Here is a 24777-nt window from a genome sequence, read left to right on the forward strand (position 1 = left end):
GAAAAGGAATACATTTCTGACACATGCTGCAACATGGATGAACTTGAAAACATTACGATAAGTGAAATAATCCAGACACAAAAGGACAAATACAGTATGAGTCCACTTGTATGAGGTACCTAGAATAGGCAAGTTCACGAGACAGAAAGTAGAATAGAGGTTACCAGGGGTTTAGAATAAGGGGAAATGGGCAATTATTGTTTATTAGGTACAGCTTTGGGATGCTGAAAAAGTTCTCGAAACGGATGGTGGTGGTAGTGGCATGAATGTACTAAATGTCACTGAATTACGTACTTAAAAATCACGAAATGATACATTTTATATTGATATTATATCTATATTTACCACAATTAAAAAGAAAGGAGAAAAAAACCCTACATGTTTCATTTCTCCAATATGCTCTACTCTCAAGAGCTGAATGTTTTTCGAGATGCTAGTTTCAGAAGCATTCTGCTGAGGCAGATGGTGAAAGTCTAGTGATTAAGACAGAACTACGGCAACCTAGGCCAAGGATTCGAATGTGAGGGCAGGGGTGGAACAGTGTGGAAGGGACAAAAAGGCTGTAAGAAATTAGGAAATTGCCAATGACCACGGGCAGGTATGTACAATGCGGGTCACGGGGAAAGACCGTGCCTGGATTTGGCTCCTGACTCAGCTACTCACAAATTGTTCACCTTAACAGGTCCCTCAACCATGCTGGGCTCAGTGTCTTCAGCTATCAATGCAGATGCAGATACTAGCTCCCCTGTCCCTTTCTGACTATGTGAGTGCCATATTACATAAAGGAGGCAGATCCTGGATTCCAACAGTCCGTGAGTAATGTGTGTGACCAAGGTGTCTGAGCACAGACCAGCACAAGCTGCACAGCACAGTGTCGCCTCGGGAGAGCCAGGACTGCTTTGGTTTCTGTATCCCCACTTCTCAGCATAGTCGCTAGCACATAAACGGTCCTTGAGAGAAGGAATGTCTAAGGCTGGAATGCTCGTCTTCAAGGAGTGCACAACCTAGCTGGGAAGAGCAGACATCTAAACAGATAAATTACCATAATATATGGTAAGTGCCAAACTGGAGATAAGGTCAAAGTCCTATGGGAACCCAGCGGAAAAGTCTTCCTCTCTTCGCTTTGTCTTTTCTCCATCTATCTTTTATTCTCCTGCCATGTATTAAGCAAGCAAGCAAGTACTCCGAATGCCAGAAAGGCAGACTATAGACAGGTGTTTTAAGCTGGAATTTCTGTTGCTGGGGCTGCAACCCAGGGGCCCACAGCCAACAGATTGAGTTGAAATATTGAAGGTAAATTGAAGGAGGGGACTTGGGTTGGAAACTAAGAATTCAGAGTGAACTGATGAATGCAAACTTAAAGGTAGATAAAACAGTCATTCTAATAGCATCTTAGACATTTATTATTATTTTTTAGGCAACATTCTGAAATAAGTGACCTATGAAACTTTAGCACCACAAAGGATCTTAGTGATGACACAGGCCAGGGTTTCTCATCTTCGCGTTATTGACAGTTGGGGCTGGATAATTCTTTGTTGTGGGGTTGTCCTGTGATTGTAAGATGTTTAGCAGCATCCCTGGCCTTTCTTCACCAAATGTCTGTAGCAAACCTACCCCCATCCTACTTGTAACAATCACAGACGTCTCCAGATAGTGCCACATGTATGGGTAGGCTGTGTGTTTAGGGAGAATAGCCCCCAGCTGAAACCCCTTATAATAAAGAAATGGTTTTTTACCCTGAAAGGGCATTGGACTCACCTAGGCAGCTTAAAAAAATCCTGATACCCAAGCTGTATTCCAGATCAATTAAATCTCCAGGTGGGAGCTAGACATTGGCATATTTCAAATAAGCCTCAAATATCAGGCCACCTGTGATTCCAATGTGAGCCCAGGCTGAAAACCCCAGATCTAGGGAAATACGGAACCTAACAGTTATTGAGTACCTCTAAGATGCCAGGTATTTTACATACATATCTCATTTAAAGCCAACAGCTCTCTATGGAGTTACAATTGTTTTCCTATTTTACCTATGAGGAAATGGAATTTCAGAAAAGTTAAAAAACTTGTCCAAGAGCATCCCAGACAGAAATGGTAGCTCTGCAGAGGGTCATTTCAATGGGCCTGCTGGATGATAAATGGAAGACGAGGCCAAGAACTGGAGGCTAGATGGCAGTAAGAGCAGAGAAACGTCACTCAAAGCACTGGACGCAGTCTGGGGTGGAAAGGGTAGAAACGTTGTTATACATTTATACTCTAAAGAAACTGTTTTCTGATAAGAATGAGTCAGCACAGGGGAGATGCCGAACACATGTGTCCACTTTGTTTCTCTTTTTGTTCTGCTGAGAAGAAGAAACGACTAGAAGGACAGCGGGGCGCAGCAGCTAGAAGGACACACAGAGCAACTGAGTTCAATGAGGTAGGCTTTTGACGTCCGAGAAGAAAGGTATCAAATTTCACAATTAAGCTGGCATAATCCTGGAAGCTTCCGGCATGGTGGTGGAAGAGAAGGCTGTTTTTTCTTTCACTGGCTCAAGGAAAACTAGAGATTTGATAAGCAGTCATTTGTAAATATTGGCACCTTGGATAAGGTAGGGAAAATAGGTATTACACTCTTGTCATGTTAGATGCTTCATGTGCATTAACCTATTGAATCCTTGCATAAGTCTCCCGGTGGGTTTGATTCTATGAGAGTGGTCTCTATTCTACTCCCTGACTGCACCTTGCCCATGTACACTCGGAGGAAACCTGTCTGAGAGCAGATTGCCAGCATACTGAGGTCTGCTCTGTTTGAAGGAAAGGCTTGTGGCAGAATCAGAAATAGGTAACTATTCTAGTCTGTGCGGGCTGCTATAATAAAATACCACAGATGGGTGGCTTATAAACAACAGAAGCTTATTTCTCACAGTTTTAGGGGCTGGGAAGTACAGTAAGTCTTCACTTAACGTTGCTGATAGGTCCTGAGAATTTAAGTGAAATGACATATAATGAAACCAATTTTACCGTAAGTTAATTGATATAAACAAGAGTTAAGTTCCTATGGCATCTTATCAACATTATAACAAAGCGATGCTGAACAGAACAATGAAATGATGTTATTTGAGGACCTGCTATACAAGATTAAGGTGCCAGCAAATTCTGTGTCTAATGAGAGCCTGCCTTGTAGGTGGCTGTAACCTGGCATGGCAGAACAGGTCAGGAATCTCTCCAGGGTCTCTTTATAAGGGCACTGATTTCATTCATGAGAGCTCTGCCCTCATGACCCAATCATCTTCCAAAGGCCCCATCTCCGAACATACCACCTTGGGGGTTAGAATTTCAACATATGAATCTTGGGGCTTGACGGGGGGGTGGGGGTGGGGGTTGGATATAAATGTTCAGTCCACTGTAGTAACTGGAGGAAATTCACTTAATGTACCTACAATAAACAAATATCCATTAACTTTGTAAATAGAAATTGACAACTAAGGATAATTCGACATTGGGGAAAAAATAAAAACAAGGGCAAGTTCCAATAAAAATTCTGAAAAGCTAGTTACAGAAAGAAAATTTCTTACTTTGATAAAAGGTATCTATCAGAAACTTCAGCAAAACATTTATTAGAAGCATTCCGATTGTCATGAACAAAATAAGGAAGCCCACTATCATTACGATTATTCCAAAATTTTATAGAGGTCTGAGCCTCTAAGTGCAACAGGACAAGAAAGAAGTAAGAGTTAAAAAACTGCAAAGGAAGAGTATATAATTATTATCTATAGATATCGAGATTTTCCACATAGAAAATTTGTATCAAATAACTGAAAAACTAGTAGAATTGTAAAAGAATAAGAGTCTAACTAGGTATCCAGGTAGAAAATAAACATATAAAATAAACTGACTTCATATATACCAGCTTTACTAAATGGAAAAATAATGGAAATGAAGATATTATACCATATTATAAAAACTACAAAATACCTAGGAATAAATCTAATAAAACATATGTAAAGTTTAGATAAAGGAATATTATTAAACAACATAAAATGGGAAGATATACTATGCTCGTAAATCAGAAGTCAATATTATAAAGACTTTTTTTCTCCTCTTCAAATTAATTCATAAGTTTATTGCAATATCAATTAAAATCTCAACAGAATTATGAATTTTAAAGAGTATTTAGAACAAATGTAAGGAAATTTAAGATAAGTGGGTGTAGGGAAGTAAAGAGAGGGCAGAGAGTTTACCTATAAAAGAATAAAACACATAAAACTACAGAAATGAAAACAGCGTGGTACCGAAGCTGGAAGAGACAAATTGATCAATCGACCTGAACTAAGAATCCACAAGTATATCTACATACATTTGAATTTAATATACGGTAGAGGTGGCATTTCAGATTAGTGGGGGAAATTTAATAAGTAGCTTTGGGACAACTGTCTACCTATTTGGACAAAGAAAGGTAGATCCCTACCTCATGCCACATATAAAAATTAATTCCAGATGGGTTAAATATTTAACTATAAAAAAGATCATAAAAGTAATAAAATAAAATATTAGAGAATAATTTTATAATATTAGAGGTTGACAGGTCTTCCTAAGTAAGACAAAACCCATTAGTTATTAAAAAAAAGATTGACAGATTTGACTAAAAAGAGATTAAAAATCTTCTGCGCAGAATAATAGATATCATAAGCAGAGGTGAAACATATGATAAAGACTAATTTACATACAAGCAGGAAATAGTTATTGTTCATAACATACGAGTTTTTTAAATTAGTGAGAAAATGACAAACACAATTTAAAAATAGCAAACACATAGAAGGAGTACAAATAATGATAAAAATGAGTGATCAGGAAAGTGCAAGTAAAAAAGATATACTGAAAATGAAGTACATAGTATTTAGTGTTGGTAAGGGTGTAGTGAAAGGCTTCCTTCACGTACTTTTGGTGGAGGTATAAATTGCTACGACTACTTTGGAGAGGAACTTTTTTTATCTTTCCGAATTTTAAATGCTCATTCCATTCGACCTGCAAGTTCTATTTCTGGGAGTCTATCCTACAGAAATATTTATATAAGTATGAAAAGATATGCGTATTTGGATAGTCACGGAAGCATTACTTGTTAGAGAACCTTGAAGTTTTCTTCTCCAAGAATTTGTTCTGTTTCTTCTAGAAACAACTTATTCATTTATTTATCTTGGGTTTTCTCTCTCACGCTACAGGCTTCTAAAAAATGTCTAGTGATCCTTGGTTGTTCGTGCACGTTATTTTCGGTTATCCATTGGCAGTTCAGACAAAAGCAATGGGCAGGCTGCCCGAGAGCTCTGTACTCATTGGCAGAGCCTGGTAACAGGCCAAGTTCTAAAGGATGAGAGAATGGGGCACCCATCACTAAGCTGCTCCAGAATGAATACCGAGGTCTTGGAGCATCAGTGCTCTCACTCATGCCCTAGGTCCCTTCAGCTTTAGACAAGGAGGTAGACGCCAGCATTCTCAATGTATCTGCAGGGATGCCTGTTCATATACAGTTTTTCACCATTCTCCCACTTTTAGTTGTATTCTCCCCTCCCACTCTCCCTTTCACCTGCTGTACCCCAGACTCAGAGTCTCTGTAGGCTCTGCATGCAGGCCGGCCCTTCTTATCACAGTCCCCTCTGCTACCTAGGCTCTGATTTCCTCTGTTCAATTAGTGAACACTCTGCCATCTGCTTTTTGTCTTCCAGAAATTTGTTTAAATCATTTTAACAAATGCCCCGCTCTGGTTTTCTTGGTGGTTGTAGGTTTTCCTTTAGTATCATTTTGATGGAATCTTGGGAGGAAGGGAAGAAAACTCATGTACGTAGTTTGCCATCTTGAACCAAAAATCTAAAGTATTCTTTGAAATTTTAGAAAACTGGAGACAATCTAAACGTCCCTCAATAGGGAAATACTTAAATGGCATTACATCCATTGTATGAAATAGTTTACACTCAAAAAACAATGAATAAGCTTTATATGTACTGATATGAAAAGATATCATGATATAATATCAAAAGAAGCGAATAGCAAAAAGTGTGTGCAGTGATACCAATTTTAGAAAATATACATTTATTTGCCTTTTTACAAAGGACTGGAGGATACCCACTGAACTGTTAGGAGTGGTCATTTATTTCTGTCTTTCCATTTGAAGGCAGAGGGTCAAGCACGAGGTTGGCATGAAGAAGGAATTTCATCTTTTTGCTTTGTATCATCTGTATTGTTCAAAATTTTTACAACGTGTATGAAAAAGTCTTTGGGATTAATTGTCATATAAGTGAAAGACATCATATTTAAATTCTCCAGTCTTTCCCATAGAAAGCTGCTCAACTAATAAAGATTTACAAACTATAGATGATCCATGATATTTGGTATTTAAAATGCTGACCATTTTATTATTGTTTAAAACTTTTAAGAAAACATGCTTAAAAGTAAAGATATTGCCAGCTTATTTTTAAAAGCTTACAGATCTTAAAAAAAATCCCTTCCAAGTTTAAGGCTCTATGACAATGTAACATGTTGGCAGGTAGAACATGTCTTGTAGAATCAATTTTTGCTTGGTATGCTTTTATGTCTGCTTTCTTAACTGTTACATAATGACATTAGTAAACTGAGCTGGCTGAACTATGCCAAACTTTGATATTTCAGCTAAAATAATTTTACATCTTATTATTAAGGAAGAGGCAAATAATATAAAATGTCAATCATTGGAAAAAAATTCGATTTAACTTTGTATTTCCAAAGAGCAGTGCTCAGAATAACTCAACCTGCAAAAGGAGACTACATAGCCTATGTATTTAAAGTCTTTTCCATTAAAAAAAAGGGATCTAGGAATCGATAAAGCACAAACTAGTCTATATTTTGTAGCATGCGAACAAATTCATATTGACCACTCCACTGAAAAGTAGAGCTCAATTTTGTAGAATTTCATTGATTTCTCACCTAAAATGAGAAAACCACTCTATCTCCTGAAATCTGTGCACCATTGAATGTCACAGTTTCTCCAGCTTTTCTCAGAGAAACAGGAAACATCACAAAGTGCTGAACTGGCCTGTGCCCCCAGCTCTGCATCGCCTGTCCCCCTGTGAGTTACAGCACAGCCAGGGCCAGAATTCAGACCTTCAGAATCTGAGTCCAGCAGGTCCAGTTCTTGATGGCCAAACCAAATTGAACCAGGGTGAATGAGCTGTCACAACTTATATATTAGCCAAGGTTTTTGGTACACACGACTCCTTCTGTGTAGTTTTTAAATTTCAATTTTCATAGCCTAACTCTATGATTCCATTTTTAGTAACCAACTCCAAATTTTTTTTGAAACAAGCAAAGTAAAGAATATCCAGTTTTAAGTCAGAAGACCCTGCATGTAAAAATGCTTGGAGACAAAGTGCTATGTATTCAGATAGCATGACTACTCTTATTGAGTGGCTTAGGGCAAGCCATTTAAATACTGAGGGTTAAAAAAATGAGGTGATTAAACCATCTTCTCCCACACTAATAATACAAGTCCCTCTGTTTTTATAGAAATCTACTTTCTATCTCCACCTAGTTTGGAGAGTTAATCATTAAAAAATACAAAGAAAAGTTTTATTTGCCTTACAAATAACTAAAGATAATTGTGGAAAATAATAAGGCAACTAAAATATTTGTTAAAGTTGTGCATTTTTAAAAAGCAGTGATACAAATTTGAAGTATTTTTTTTCCTCTATGTTGCCTATTCTGCCAAACAAATGTATGGAAACAGCCAAATCAATTGTGTGAACCAAGTCAAATTTTTGTACAAAATACAGTTTACATAGAAATCCACTACATATCGCTTTGAAAAAAAGTTTCGATGTTTGAAAATATGTAGTGTAAAAAATAGTCACTGGACAGTTCAAAAATAGCTAGGTAGACCTGTGCTCTATTGCAGCGGTCCCCAACCTTTTTGGCACCAGGGACCGGTGCTCCTGTGAGAATCTAATGCCTGATGATCTGAGGTGGAGCTGAGGTGGTCATGCTAGTGCTGGGGGGTGGCTGCAAATACAAATGAAGCTTCACTCACTTGCCCGCTGCTCACCTCCTGCTGTGCAGCCAGGTTCCTAACAGGCCACAGACCAATATCAGTCTGTGGCCTAGGGGTTGGGGATCTAATGGTTTATATATAATCTTAAGCAATTCCATGCAATTTAACTTTAATAATATATAGACTTCACAGAACAGGAGCTTTAGCAGGATAAGTTGGATAGGTAAAGAGAACACGTGTGATGAGAAAAGCACCACTGAAACTACTATACACTTTAAAAAGTTGAATTTTATGGGATATGAATTATATCTCAATAAAAAAAAGAAAAAAAAAGAACAACAACAAAAAAGAGGGGGTCAGGTGATGCTACATCCCAAGGGATGTTTAAGTACTACAGACAGAAGCTCCTGTTCATCACCTCTGGAACCTCCCCCACTATATATAGCCTGCTCGTCTGTTTCCACTCTCCCTCTTTTGCCCAGGCGGCATCATGTAAATTTGCCATGGACTCCGGATTTCTCATGCACTCCACTGGTTATTGGGCAAAGAAAGTAGAACTTAACTTTCTGGATCACCTTTCCAGTGACTCTGAGTACTTCCATTCTCCTTTGCCTCCTCTTCTTCTATTTTAGGGGGAGATGGAATTTCGATTCCGTGAAGCTTTCACTACCAACAAGCTCTCCAAGACAAAAGAAAGAGGATGAATATTTGTCAATTGCTAATAAGTGCCAGGGGCTCTGTTGGGTCTTGAATCTCTGTAATCCTATTGATTCTCACAAATGCTTATAAGGTCAAGATTCTCATTTCATACTCTAGATGAAAACATGGAGGCTCTGAGAGCAATTTCCATCCAGACATCTGGTGGCTATTCACTCAGGGCATCTATTTTATCTTCAGAGGGCACAACTTTAAAACCGCTGACGGAATAGGACTAATTCAAGCCAGGGAACACTTACTAAAACAACATAAAGCTCATAAAAAGTGGCATTGTTTGATGGTGCATTTGAACACAATCATACTTCAAATAATCCCCTGAAGAACATTTTCCATTCTAGGAGACAGGATGTTTATGGAGATGTGATCTCCTAATAGCACAAAAGAAAGAAGGAAACACACAAAGACTATTTTTTTTTTTTTGCAACTAAAAATAACACACAAACCATTTGCTGGGAACCCAGGCTTATATTCCATTTTGATGGCTCCTGGATTTGCCGAGCAAATATAACAGCTTTCTACTGTAATTGGTTTGTCTTAGAGTCCAATCTGTCATCCCTTCCTCTGCCCTCCAATAAAATGAGGCGAAGATAATTTTGGTTGCATCTGACTGGGCGGAAAAGGAAGAGCTGCAGAATCTGGAGTTCTTGGCTCTGAAGTTTTCTCCTCAGGCAATCTGATACTAGAAATCTGCAAAATTAATGATCTCTCAACTGCTGAAGTCACTGACTGCTGCATGGCCAATGGTATACCAGAAGTCAATTCTGAGAACTGCTCATGGGTATCGCCCCTTGGTAGACTACTGAGCTTGGAGTTAGGCTGCTTGGGTTAGAATCCCAGCTCCACCTCTTCCTTGCATTTTATAGATTTCCTTATCTATAAAATGAGGATGGGAACAGCTCCTATCCCCTAGGGCTGTTGAGAGGGTTCAATGATCTAATACATATAAAGTATTAAGATTAGTGCCTGGCACCTAGTCTGTACTACCTAAGTTCCTGTTAAATAAATAATTAAAAACTAAAAATGAATATTGTTCACTGAGACTTGAAGAAATTGCTTTCCTTATAGTAGTATTTTGTTAATTGATTTGTATATGCTTACTTGAACTAGAAATTGGTAAAAATTAATTTGCAAGACTTCAGTTGCTCTACATAAAATGCAATCAGCCAGAAACCAAGAAGGAAGTATTCCTTTTGCTGGCAAATGGTTTAAAACGGACTCTCCATATTAACGATATTGCCCCAAATGATCGCTGAAGGGTTCTGCAGCTGTTCAGAAGACATACATATTGTTACCACAGGCAGATGAGGCAGAAAGAAGAAGAAAATGGCTTTTCCTTTAGATCCCCAGGCAGTGAAGGTTCAGACAGGATCATAAATTGCCCCTGGCCACCCCAAACTCCAATAGAACAGAAGATGGGCAGATCTCTGCTTTTCAAAGAGCCTCCCCCATCTCAGAGAAATGATTTAGCTCATTATAGAATTCCAAACCATGTTTCTCTTGGAAAAAACAAAGGCTGGTTTACATGTGTAGCTATTAAACATTTACTTGCAATTAGGACTTTTTAAATCTTCTCCACCCAAGCTTCTCATTTTGAGGGGGACGTGGTGCTCTGGCATTGCCAGTGAGACCTTCAGCATGTCCCAGGACCTCTGGACACTGCTGTGGTCATCTCACGATCTCGGAGGGAATAAGCTCCTTGGCAGGGACAGATGGTTTCCTCTGGGAAAAGACCAAGCTTACCCAAATAGTTGTTGCTCTTGTGCATCTCGGTGATGTTGATTTTTGTGGCTCCTTGGGGAATCTCAACCACACGGTGGTAGCCCAGGCTGGTGAGGGCGTGCTTAAACACACCCGACACAACCTGACAGCCCGTGTTATCGCCTCCACACACTCCGCATTTGTCCACAACTTTGTCTGAGCCTAGGTAGTCGTCACAGCCGATGCTCTGCAAAGGGGTGGAAAACAGAAGACTCTTGTAGCATCTATTCAGAGCACCTGGGGAGGAAGGGGTGCCAGCTTAAGATCTGTTGGTGGGACCTTCCTCCTGCCCCATTCAGCTCCTGTAGATGAGCAAGTTCATTCTTCCCTTCACTCAACAGATATTCAGCGAGCACCTACTCTGGGCAAGGGCCTTCTTTTCTGGGTGTGTGTGAAATGCACATTCTAGGTGCGGGTGGGTGCCAGAGACAGTAAATAAGATAAGTAAACATAATAGTGTCTTTGGTGGTGGGAAATGACCAGCAGAAAAATAATGCAGGGCAAGGGAATAGGGGGAGTGTGGGGTTACAGACACCTATCACACAGATTGGACAGTGAAGTTGTCCCACAAATCATGCCCCTGTTGGACTCTGAGAGAGGAGAGTCTGGATCGTGCTGGGATTTTTATATAAAGAAGTTCTTTGGGACCATGATAAGTGGCGCACCTAAAACTGGGCTTTGCTCCCAAGTCTTCTGTTCTAAATGACAGACGTATAAACACTTAGCAAAGTCTCCCCAAAAGTAGTGTTCTCAGGACCAGTTTCTTAGGAAATCAAATCAGATTGGTTGACGTGTGGGTCCCCATGCATCAAAGCTTCCGCTTGGCTCCCCACCAAAGAATCTTCTCATTACTCATACCAAGATCTTTTTGCTTTATCTTCTCCCTCCCCCTTCATGTTTCTGATGGGGCCATTTTATTTTGCATAAAAAAAATGAAACCTTGGATCAGAATGGAAGGATCTTCATTGAATCCTTTTCCACTTCTAGAACTGATTCCATAGACCTCACAATTGTGCTTCCTGAATCCCAAACTGGGACATGCAGTATGAGCAAAGAATTCTGTCACATTTCCTTGGGCAGATGGAAGTGAGTGGATTGTAGTCTGGGCAATGAAATATTGGGTGACAGAATTATTTCACTGAGTTATGGGGATAGAAAATGGTACTTGAAATCAGAATGGAATTCTAAAGCTTGAGACACATGTTGCTGAAGCACAGGCTTATGTTGGTTCTTGAATTCTAAGAGCAATCATCAGACCTCATCTCAGGGGACAAAGTGGTCAGCAAACCATTCAGAGCACATTTTTGATTTTGTTAACCAACCCTGGGTCTGTTCATGTGGGTCTTACTGGTCAAATCCTACAGGCAGAGTCAAGTCAGAAGGTGTTCATTCTTTCCCCTCCAGCTTCACATTTGATTGACATCTTTCTGCAGGCACTATGGGTCTGCATTATTACTTCCATACCCCTGAGTGCACATTAATCCATCAATAACTGGTCTTTTTTTTTCACAAATAGCTTCTCTGTAAAACATTATCTCTGACAATAACAGAACACCATCTCGTTATGTTTATCCATAACCAATTAGCCTTTCAAAATGCATGTTTGCTATATATCTCTCCTCCCTCAAATATTTCTTGTCCCGCCCCATGCACATTTTAGCAGAAAAATAAAGAAAATGTTTTCCATGCATGATTTCTACCACCCACCCTCCCCAGTTCTCTTTTGCTTTGAAACAAACAAACGAACGAAAAAATGCCACCATCAACAGAGGTTTTGGAAAGTAGATCCCATGCTGCCAAAGCAAGATTCTAACAGAATTAAGGAGATGCCTCTGACTGTCACTGATGGGGAAGATGGACGGAGAAGCTGGTCAGCGCTCACTCCCTGCCCTGTGTAGCAACATCTCACTCTCTTCCCTTTCCCCACCCGGGGTCCATTCCTGCTACCTCTAGTCTCAACTTGTTCCAGACTGAGCTCATTCTTATGAGCACACCAGGGAAAGGGAACAACGTGCACTCAGGCACGGACGTAGACATGAACACTTAGGAAGTAAGAAGTAGGAACACATGTTCATAGACTGATAGGCTGAAGTGTAGGTTTGCTGGGAGGGATGAAATGAGGCCGGGGCATTCAGCTGAATTTGTCAAGAACCTTGTTTGCCAGGGTGAAGAATTAGAATTTTATCTGATGGCATCAGCAACCACTGGATGTCCGAAGAAGGGGAGGACTATGCTCAGATTTGTTTTTCAGATGATGACTTGGGCTGTGTGTGGATGGGTCCTAGAGTGGGGAGAACATGCAATCTAGTGAATCTCTCTCTTGTAAACAGAGGGAGTGAACAAGAGCCACCGAAGATGAGACAGACATTGCATCAATCCTCAGCCCCAACCCAGCGAGAATGGGATGATAACAGGAAATCACACAGCTATGGATTGCTTCAGACAAGCATAGACACAGACAAAACGTCATTTTATCTTGTGAATCAGACATTATGTTAAAATGCTCTGCACAGCTTGACAGGTGCATACCCTCCCCGCAGATTTCCTGTGCAGCACAGTCACTCTGGATGAATCTCGACGTGGGGAGGGAGGGCTGCAGTAGTATTTTCTACTAGATGTCCAATTGTCTAGAGGTTGGCATCAGTGAAGTGTATGGCCACACAAGCGATGTACCTATTTGTAGGCAATTACATAGCTGACAACTGTCCCTTCTTCAGCACAGGGCTATTGTGAGACTCAGATAATATAACGTGGGAAAATTTGGATTGGGTGTCCGGGCAGGGCATGGTTAAAGAAGCGATCTTTGGGCCATGACCTGAATGACAAGAAGGACCAACCATGGCAAGATCTAAACACGTAAACATGCATTTTATCCACTCACACTGCTGAGTGACTACATTAGGCAGGCCGGTGAGGAAATCCCAGGCCGAATCATACTCAGGTCCTGCCTTTGGGAATTTGAATCTAACTGGGGTGAGGAGACATAACTATGAATAATCACTCACTATTAGGCAAGAAGAGTCCTGCATTCTCCTCATCATGCTGTGCCAGGATCCACCCTCTTTTAGGAAGTTGTTAATTAACGGTGGAGTACGTGAAGTCTGAAAGATGCTGCAACATCCCAGCCTGAACCAGGGGAATAGCGTTGGAGGGAAAAGACTCTGAGGGACACTTAGGAAACGAAATGGACAGACCTTTGAGACTGATCGGTTGGGGAAGAAGAGGGAGCATGAATGTCTGTCCTCCCCATCTGCTCCTCCTCATCCCCATCATCGCGCGTCATCATATTTACATTAACCGAGTCTTTACTACTGTCCAGGTCCTCTGGACATACATTTTCTTCACTCTGCGATATTGCTGAAAACTGTAGAAAACTAAGACTTAGGAGAGAGGTTAGGTAATTGGCCCAAGGCCATGCTGTTAGCAAAAGCTGGAGCTGGGCTCTGAACCCAAATCCCATGCTTTTAACCATTATACAGAAATCTCCCCCCCACCCCACCCACCAAAGGATCAGAGGTCACATTGAAGGTTCTAGCTTTGTTGAGGGAGTGAATGGTAGCAGTGACCTAAGTGTAGAGGAACAAGTTCAAGGCACTATTCCCATGGAGTCCCAGGGAGGACTTGGCCCAGAAGCGGCTCTGGCATTCTCCTCTTCCAATATTATGAAGCACCAACCACATATGTATCTCACTCACATCGGCTATTTTAAACCTATACTTTACACACAGTACACGATTAAATATTTTAGCTCATCTTCCTATTATAGTAATTGTTTATTTTTATAACTTTTTATTTTGAAATAGTTTAAGACTCACAGGAAGCTGCAAAAAAAACAGAGTTTCAGTGACCCTTTACCCAGCCTCCTCCAATGATAATATTCACATAAGCATAGCACACTGTCAAAACCACATACACATATACCATTGCCATCAGTAAGATACATTAACTTAAGGGTAAACCTTATTCGGATTTTGCTACTTTTTCTTGGTGTGCAATTCTATGAAATTTCATCACATATATAGATTTCCTGTACTATGTTTCTTTAAAGCAGCTGGTTTTCTCCAGAACATGGCCGTGTAATTGATAAGTGGAGCTTACGTCATTTAGCAGGAAAAGCTGTTGGCACGATGGAGAGAATGTTGGCCTGGGAACCAGAAAACCTGGGGTGTAGTCCTGGCTCAGTCCCTGTCTTGCTCTGTGATGCCGGATGGGTCAATTCTCTCTGAGGCCGGCACTGAAAGCATTTCCATCATGTCCAGATCTTTCAGGGGACGGGATCCAGAAATGAATCTGGCCTGAATGCTGGTTTTATCAGGAGGCTGGTCAATTGGTTTCTGATGGGGATGACTTAACAGTGCTGGCCTATGTCTCCAAACTCGGAGGTACCACCAAAGTACCATCGGTGAGCTCTTAAGGTGGCACTAGCATCTGTTGGAGCTGGGACATGTGCTGGCTCTGCCACTTGGGAGTATTGTACCTCTGGTCATGTTAATTAGCCATTCTGAGCCTCGGTTTCTTTATCTGTGGCTGGGCTGGTACAGGATCTACCTCAGAGCATTGTTGAGAGGATCAGGCGAGGTGAACACGGAGGGCACTTAGCAGAATGCTATGATAGGGTGGCTTCTCAGAAAATATAATTTTTATTTTTATTTTTTTAAATCACTGTCTTCATCTATTGGTTTCATCTGGAAGCTATCCACTTTGTAATAAATCCCATCATCATGTAACCACTCGGACCATATTTCTATAACATTTTCTATTAGTTTTCGGTCACAGATACTCTCTTCATTTGGAGAAATGTAGGAAAGGCTGAAGAGCTAAGAAAAGGTCAGAGCTCACCAGAAAGGTCAGACACCTTATACGGCCCTTCTCTCTTACTGGTCCCACAGCATCAACTGAAAAAGAATGAACACTTGTTCCCTAATTTACCTTTCTTTCATGGTTTTTTTTTTTTTTTTTTGCTCACAATGTAATGCAGTTCAAAAGAGATATTTCAGACTGTTGCAAAGGCAATTGGGCAACTATCGAATATCCTTAGTATTTTTCCAGTGATTTTTGCAACATGTTGTAGGAAAATTTTACACGTTGCAAGCCATCACAGGAGAAATTGCTCAAGAATCGCCCCCAATTGTGTGCCAAAATTAACCTAAATGAAATTTCCTGAGGGAAATAAACAATCTGGATGACATATTTGGTGGTGAATTTCACAGGGAGGAGGCCTCTGTACATCATGGCGGGTAGGCCAGTGCCAGGCGTGCAGATAGTGGAGCTTCTGATTCTTTAATGGGAAGCAGATGTTTCTGTGTGTGCTCAGTAAACACACCAGATAGGGTAACCTCAACTGATTGGCTAAATGACATCAACAGGTAAAACAACGTGTCTTAATAATCATGCTGTCACAACAGTATGGGAGACTGTTATTATTAAAATGATTAGAAGCTAACATCAATTTACAGTGAGCTAATTTGTGGAAATACATATGGATGCCAAAACTTTTATTCATGACATTCTGTTGAAAGAAATCCTTTGCATATGATAAATAGCTCCCTCTTATTACTGTTAGGAATGTAGATCAATACCACCTTCCTGGAAAGCAGTTTAGCAATATATACTGTTCGACGCAGTAATTCTTCTTCTAGGAATTTATCTAAGGAAATTATAAAGAATGAGGCCAATATTTCTGTATGAAGGAGCTCCTCACAGTATTATTATTAATAAATAAATTGGAAACGTTTTAAATGTCCAACATAGGGAAACAGTTAAACAATGTATAGAAATTCTCTAGGAAAAACTAGATGGATCTTTTTCCAGTTACTTTTATTAAAATCTTTTGGCACTTGCGCCTTCACGATTGACCCTCAGTGCTTCCTGAGGCAACCCCTACTATGTGCCAACGTGGTGTTAGGAAGGGGAGACAGGAAGGTAAAACCACTATGGTTTCTACTTAGGGTCTAAATCAAGGGTCAGCAAACTATAGCTCACAGGCCAAATCTGGCCCACTATCTGTTTCTGTAAATAAAGATTTATTGAAACATAAACATGCCCATTTGTTTGCTTATTGTCTAGGGCTGCTTTTGTGTTACAGCAATGGGTTGGCTGGCAGCATCCCTTGCTTCTACCCACTAGATACCAGTAGCACCCTTAGCCCTCAGTACGACAAATATGTCTCCAGACCTACTGCCAAATGTCCCCTGTGGGAACAAAATCACCCCAGTTGAGAATCATTGTTCTAGTTTATTCTAAAGCTCATGGGATGCCTGGATTCCCCCAGAAACTTTAAAACAATGGCAATTCTACAGAAGTGCAAAAACAGTACTTTGCAGATGTCAGAGAAGCTAATGAGCAAAGAATACTTAATTACCCAGTTTTAAAATTACTTCCTCACTGCCACCAAACTAACCAGTAGCCTTTTAGAGTTCTTTAAGCTTGCCTTTTGGCTTAACCAGTATGAACAGGATTGTGTACTAGAGCCTGGCTTACTGTACATACTTAGAAAGTGTTTTTTTTTAATGAAAGAAGAGCCGGCTGGGGAGTCGAGAGATCAGAGTTATAGGACTAATTTGCTCCTTGAACTAGATCATCTCTAAGGTCTCTTCTGGTGCTAAACTGTTTCTGAAAACAACAACAACAACAAAAAAGAGACGAAGCCATGACGTGAAGGCTTTGGCCATGTCTAAAGTCAAAGGAATCTATTTTATGTAGTTAAAATTAAATTGGAAGCAGGAATCAATGGGAAACAAACTGATAATGTCATTCATTTGAAGAGAAGAAATGGTCTATAGGTTAAAAGGTATTTTGGCTTCCTTAATGATGGCAATTGTGAAACCAGTGATCTGGTTTTAATCAAGCTTACAGTTGTCGCTTTTCAATACCTCATCTTATTTCATTAGAGAATAGCACCTTACCAAGTGACTCAACTGGAAGAAAATGTTGGCACTCTTATAGATAAAATTGATTAGAATCAACTACAACAATGTTTACAAATCCGAAGATAGGAGCCCTGAGAGGAAAACATTTCATATGCTTAGGAGAATCATACCCCACCCGCTCCACCACTCCACTGAGATCGTCTTTCCCTGGAGAGTGGGGTATTCCAAACTCTAAAATTCCAATGTTTCACTTTCATGATCTTCCTCCCGAATGGATTGAAATTGGGGCCGGGGGGCATGGAGAGAATTACAATGATGACAATTGCTCTATTGTGAAAGTAGGATATCCATACTTTTTTAATGAAATAGTAGAAGCCTGTGGGCTTCCACTTTTCTTTTAAAGTGTAAGGCTATATGGTGAATTCTCTGTTTAAAGAGAATTCTGTTTAAAATATCTGGTCAGATTGTATTGTAATGCTTATGGGGCCTCGGGAGAAGCCAGCACCATGTGGGATGGGCCTGTCAGAGGCTGTGGGTTTGGGCTGCTAAGGAGTTAGAAGTAGGAAGTTTCTTGCAGAAACGATCAGAAATGCCAGTTTCAAAACTGGCGAAGTTTTGAAAGCTATATTTATCAGCAAAAAGGCACTGGGTTGATGAACTCTGTTCCAGGATGGAGGGTTCTTACACACTGGCCCTATTTACACGGCATCCTGGGTGCAGACAGCACATGTTCATAGGTGTGGGTCATGACCAGAAGGCCCTCAGAGGACTGTGGGTGAATCCGCCCACCGAGAGGAAGTGATGGATACTCGTGTGTGCCTCCTTGTCATTTCCTTGACACGCAGCCTATCTCCATATGTGTCTGTTTGCATTTTTCTCCACAAGATGGCACCTATAAGCCTTCCTAAAAGGGTACCCATTTAAGCAATTAGTTTAGGGACAAGAAACACTGGTTCAACATTAAAGGAATAATAATTGAGAAACACAAGAAGGGGGCACTCGGTAATTTGGGCTGACTGAATATTTATTGTGCTCTTATGTGCACGCTGCTGCCATGTTGTTAAGATGTGTTGTTAAGATATTATTTCCGTTTCTCAAATTTTTTTTCTGGAGCATTTAAAAAAGTGGGAGGACTATTTGGACCTTTTATTTCTAGAATTCAAGAAAATGCTTCAAAATCTGTGTAAGTAAATTAAACTTTGGGGTTATATGACTTTTTAGATGTCACTGGGTGATCTTCAGGGACTGCTGAGAAGACTGGTTGGGAGGAGATGATGAGAGAAATGGCTGGCTACCAAAGCGTGTGGGCTCGGATCCCAAGATTCTCAACTGGCGGAATGGCATACCAAAATGCTGTTTTTGGAAGATGCTTGGTAGACACAGGCAGTGGATTGAAGATAGAAGAGACTGGAGGCTGAGATGCACACAGACAACTGCACTAAGAAGGGCAAAGAGAACCAGAAAGGCAGAATTAGAACAGAGGGCAAGAGTACCAAGGCTAATCTGAAAGAATGTCTAGTGGACCATAGAAGGACGGTCCACTGAAGGCAAAGTGAGGAAGACTCTGAGGTCTGGGAACCTAGAAGAACAGTAGCGTTGCCTGTTTCAGACAGAAGCTCTACTAGGGGGTGGGCCTTTAATGAGCCATCCTACAGCGAGGGTCTGAGTGTGGATCTTGACAACCACTAATTCATCCACTGAATTTTGTCATACTAATTCTCTCTCCTCTTTCATTGGAACGTTCCTCTAGAACTCTAAACATTTTTATTTTAGCTTTTTGGATGGGAATCTTTCTAAAGTATATTTTGTACGCTTCTGCTTTTTTCTTTTTAAATAAAAACATAATAAGCCTTATTTGATCTTCTCTAGCCCCTTGCTGCTCAAAGTGTGGCATTGGACCTGGGGCATAGGCATTATCTGAGAGCCTGTTAGAAACCTTGGGCCCCATCCCAGGCTTAATGGACTGGAATCTGCATTTAGGCAGCATCCTCAGGGAAGTCCTACGTAATCTGGGATTATTTGACTTTTCAGGTCACTTTTTGTTTACTTTGTGGACTTTCTTCTTCTCTCACATTGCACACCAACCCCCACATGATAACCAGCTCTCCTGTCCGGTCAAAAAAAGGAAATGCAACACTATAGTTTTTTTGGTTACAAACTGAAAAGAATAATGCCTTTGGAAAGCTTTTCTCTGTGAGATTTTTCATGGGGGCAGGGGTGGTGGTAAGACACGTGTTTGCAAACAATCTCCTGAGAATCTCAGAACTGGACAGCAAGAAAGGCTCCGGGAATGCCAGCCCCTTGCTTCACAGATGAAGAACCAAGACCTGAGAGGGGAGTGTATTCTCCAAAGTGGCAGAGAGAGGACCCCCTGCTGGAGACCCCTTTCCATGTCACTATGGTGCCCCCCTCCCCACTCCTTCCGAGGCAGGCTTTTACTGTTTCCTTAAAAGTTTCTGCCATGTTGTTAGATATGATTCTCATTTCTCAAAATGTTCTTTTTCCTTTCTTTTTATTATGTCTCTGGAACCATGTGAAAAAGGTTTTATTTCCAGCTAGAATAGCAACTCCTTTTAGAGAGCAAACTGTTTTTGTGAAAATACTGAGATAAACTTCTTGGGGTGGGAGGTGGGGCCCTGAGCTGGCAGTCAGCAGAAACCAAGGCAACAAGAGATAACGGTGAACCTGAGGTATGGCTGACCAGGAGGAGAGTCGGGCTTTGCTTCCAGGGCTGGAGAGAGACGAAAAGGACAGGGAAGGGGAGGAGGCGAGAAGCTAGGGGATGGTGGAGGGCCAATGAAAGGAGGGCCACTCCCAGGGGAGTGGTTGGGAGGGCTATTAACCTTGCATCTGAAGTTTCCTCGCTGTGATTTAAACCCTTCTCTGTTCCCAGCCCTCCCAAGTCTTCCCTGAAGCTCTACAACGATTTACGCCGATTTTCCTGCCTTTAGAACTCCTGGTTTAGCTTCCTGGAACCCCCTTTCCATTTCGTAACCTGAAACAAAAACTTCTCTTTTATGTCCCCACATCTTGAAAAGTCTTTTCTTCTAGACATGATGTTCACTTAAGTGCATCCTCTACACCTGCAGTGAAATCATTTTTCTGAGCCTTAGTTTCCTCATCTGTAAAATGAGGGCATTAAAATCTAGTTCTCAAATCTCTAGTGAGGACTAAAGGAGAACATGTAGCTGAAGGCACCCAGGTCAGCACCGGCATGGAGGAGGGGCTGGAAAGTGCTGATATTCTTTTCCTTCTTTTTGAGGCTCCATCTGTCTCCCCTCAATAACTTCCCAGAGACGGGGCCATGGGAATCCCCTTTCTCACACAAGGCACACACACATTTCACCACTAACAGAGGAGGCTGTTCTGTTTGTACTGTCTACTGAATCCCCATTTCTATCTCCATGTGATTCTCAAGTGGTGTTTGAAGTAGGGTTGTAACAGGCAAACTGCTATGATCTACTTGCATTTCAATAATGGTCTGGGACAGCGGTGATCGATGTTTCCAGAGATTTTCTTATAACTTTATTACCTCTCTATTAAAAAAAAAAACACCAAAAAACTGAACATTTCTTTTGTTAGCCTTTCCTGGTTTGTCTTGGAGACCAGCTATGGAAAGTCTCAAAAACTGTAAAGGAGTGGTGTTCATTTTAGAAACGGAGCAAGAGAAGCTACTGGGCAGAGCTTATAGCTCGGGCACATTGGAGTGCATCCCACGTGCACTGTAGGTGGAAAACAGATGCTGCTCCCAGGGATTCAGGCAGTAGGAAGCCCCACACATACATGTGACAGCTATCACGGGCTGAGTATGCACCACGTGCTAGGCACCTTTCATATGTTATCCTCTTTGATTTTCTTGATTCTTCGTATTTTACTGAAGCTCAGAGAAAGTGATAATATGCCTAAGGTCCCACAGAAGTGGCGATGGTGGGTTTGAATGAAGAGCCTTTGGCTCCAATGCCCAGGCTCTTTCTCCTCTGCTAGTTGCAGTCCCTTAGTCTGATTGGGAAATCTTCTTTACTTTAAGAACAGGGCTTGTTAGGTGGCCAAGCAAGGGCTAGAATGACTAAGAAATCAAATGAGGCTAATTCCCTCTTACTGCTTACATCTCCAGGCTGCTCTCTGGCTCTCTCAAGGCCTTTCCACAGTGGCTCTACTGGTAGTCTGAGGTCTCCCTTCCCGCAAGACTAACTGAATTGTACCAGCATCTCCTGTAGCTTCTCTTTATTCTCCTGCTCCCCCAGAGCCTCATGTTGTCTCTTTCTCATCCTGTAGTGCTCATTCACTCAGGTGAAGGAACATCTATCACAACATCCTTCCTTTTATAATAAATTCCTAGGTCCAAAATATTCACTGAAATAGTAACTGTTTTTCTCATTGTCTTCCTGGGAATGGAAACTGTTGGTTTACCAAACTGGAAATTTTTACGACTCAAGGAAAAACATTAGGTTCAATGCAAGATATCATCACCCAATCCAAGAGCTTGCTCTTTGGGGTGAGGACAACGAAGAAATCAAATAAGGATAATTCTTTTTATTCTCTCTTCGAACCATAGATGCATCCAATATAAGTATTTATTTCATTAATAAAGACATTGTGTTCCATTCATGCTCAAAAAGAAGAAATTTGGTTGAAATATTTAAACATGAAGGCTCCTTCATGCTTCTTTTGAAGGGCAGCTAAGAACAGGTTATCTGTCAAACTCAATGTGTTCCATCACAATAATTCAGGTGGCAGCCAGATGAATAATTCTCATGCTTGCAGAGAATTTCCCTCCTCTTGTAACTTTTGGTCAAACGGTTAGGGTAAAGGCAGATATGACACCCATACATGGCTTCCACATGACCACATTAATAATATGCCCTTGTGTACATGAGGTTTAGGATTAGGACATGCTGACCAGTTGGATAAACACCGATCCTTCGCCTTCTTTGGTGGAAACTTGAAATTCTTAATTTTCACCAGCCCCTTCTTTGAACAGATCCTGTTTTTGAGCTTTTAAATCATGCCCCCCAGATGTGTGGGTATAAGAAAGGCTAATGCTGTGGTTTCAGGTAATCTATCTTGCATGTGGCTGTGAAATTTATCTTCCCGAGATACTGCTGTCATCACGTCATTCCTCTGGCTCAAAAAGCTCCTGATGTCAGCTGTCACTTAAACAAGCTGATTATTTCCTCCTAGGTATTACGCATATGTTTGAGTCCCTGATTCCAGGTGGAAAGGAGAGCCTGGGGCTGTGGGAGCTTGAGAATAAGCTATACCCCAGGTGTAGGTAACTGAGCAAAATTAGGAATTTTGAAAATGATCCAAAATACTTAGGCTTTGACAGCAAAAATATCTTGTTAAAGTGACAGTACATATTAATTATCAACGTTAATTATCAGTTATGTATTCTAATTGATTAGGTTGGTTTTGTGATGATAAAAGTTGTAAAAAAGCATCTGAAACATGGAAGGAACTCAGTACGTATTATGTTTTATTTAAAGTCAAGTTAAAGATAACATAGAGGGCAAATTCATAGAAATACAAACAAATGATACTCATTCCTAGCTTAAACAATAGCTGCCTTGGAATGTTATTTAGCTAGAGAACAGCCGGCCTATGCTTTAAAGAATGTGGAATGACAGCAAATATGGAAGTAAAAAGAAAAGCATTTCTCTGGCAGAGTAAAATAAACCCTCATTAAAACAGAGCCAGAGACGAAGTCAAACAGAGTCAAAAAGTCAGTTCTGACAAGTGGTGGATTCTCTGGGCCCTGCAAGAAAGTCTTGCCTTCAAGAGAGGTCTACAAAGATGCTCATGTGCACCAAGAAAAGCAATAGAAAGAAAGGAAATAGGTATCTGCTGAGAATCTACTAGGGTGAAAAGATTTACTACCATTTTAATAGAGGAGGAAAGAGGGAAGCTTAATACCTTGCCCAAGGTATTTAATATAGCTAAGCCTCTGGATACAAACCCACATCTATCTAGTTCAAAAACTCAAGCACAGCGATAAGGTGAAATCCCAACAGGCGAGGTTAACATGGTGATGCAAACAGCACATGTTACCAAGTGAAGGGCGAGAGCTGCAAGAGCATGGAGTGAGGACAGTTCTGGAAGTGGACGAATGCAGCGACCCACGAAGGCCCGCGAAGGCCACTGTTCACACAACGAGTGCACGCAGATGGGGGTTGACAGGTGGTGGGAGGAGAGAAAGGGCTCCAGGTGGCTTCTGAATGCCTGCTCTTTCTTATTTCATGGAAAGGAGTCATTATATTCTCGAACTTCCCATTTATTCTCACAGCAAAGTTCTGATTTCTCAGAAGCTTTACATTCTCTTACCCATTATCTCCACGTGCTGCCTGAAGTCCTGGCACTAAAAATTTTCCCAACCACTTTTTCCTGTTGTACCAAAACGATTTGATGGAAGCCTTCTCTCCAGTGTACACTGAAAGGTCTGGGATTTTAAATCCTTTGACTAGCAGAGAGGGTACCTAAAATCATGGTATTATGAGCCTATAGGCCAGGATTTCCTCAAGACCATCCTACCTTTGGGTTTTCTGAGTCATTCTAATAATCTTGGGGCACCCTCTTTAGAAGCCTAAGGTTACTCTCTTTGAGACTATGTATGTTCGAGGGCTGCAAAGAAATCACTGTGTAATTTTAACTTGTTCAATTTATGTTTTTAAATGATAGGAAAACAGCCTGCTCCCTTTAAGATAAAGAAACTTTGGGAGATCTTGAGCAGAGGAAGGCTATAAACCTATAGCCTACAAGCACTACCAAGGCATTCCCCCTGATATACGGAGCAAATTGGAAAGCAAGTGGAAGTATCTACTTGAACACTGGAAAATCCTTGGCTCAAATAAATTGGCAACATGACATGGGTGACATGAAGCCATTCAGATGGCAACCAGCAAAATGATTTTTCTGTTTCTTAGGAGGGCTGAATTCTTCTCTGCTGTGGCTCACAAATACTGACAAATTGAACCAGGCTTTCTGATATAAGCTAAAACATCAGGGAACAGAACACAAACAAGGGTGGCATAGGGCGGGTCATGAAAATTAAATTTGAATTTCTTTGTCAGTTTGGACCTTACAGTTACCAAGGAGTGTTAGCAAAAACTACTATCTCTTCTTGCTGTAGAAGACTGCAATTCTCTACTTTATACAAACATCGTCAAAATGGATAGGACCAAAAATAAAGTGGATTTGAAACAAAGAATATCTATTTTTTTCAGAAACTCTAATTTTGAAATTTCATTTCATGACAGATTTTTGTAATCTACAGAAAAACAAAATGGCCCAGCCAATAGGATGAGGAGGAAGCTTACCACAGTAAAATCAGGCTTATTAGGAAGTATTCCTACTAAACACAGAATGCTAGAATCTCAAAGTAGAGGTCATCTGGTATAACCAAGGGCAGAGGAGATGCCACAAGGAGCCAAGTTCCACACCAAT

At 40.8% G+C, this 24777-nt stretch overlaps 1 protein-coding gene across 1 annotated transcript in view; it reads right to left on the reverse strand.

Annotated features, from left to right (window-relative positions):
* THSD4 (thrombospondin type 1 domain containing 4) overlaps window positions 1–24777 on the reverse strand; it is a 488201-nt gene that overhangs the window by 84338 nt on the left and 379086 nt on the right. The window contains exon 5 of the mRNA XM_023521905.1: window positions 10451–10655. Within this exon, the coding sequence (XP_023377673.1) occupies window positions 10451–10655 (205 nt within the window). The remainder of the gene's footprint in view (window positions 1–10450; window positions 10656–24777) is intronic.

Source organism: Pteropus vampyrus, unplaced genomic scaffold (assembly GCF_000151845.1).
Source record: "Pteropus vampyrus isolate Shadow unplaced genomic scaffold, Pvam_2.0 Scaffold10, whole genome shotgun sequence".
Lineage (NCBI taxonomy): Eukaryota > Metazoa > Chordata > Mammalia > Chiroptera > Pteropodidae > Pteropus > Pteropus vampyrus.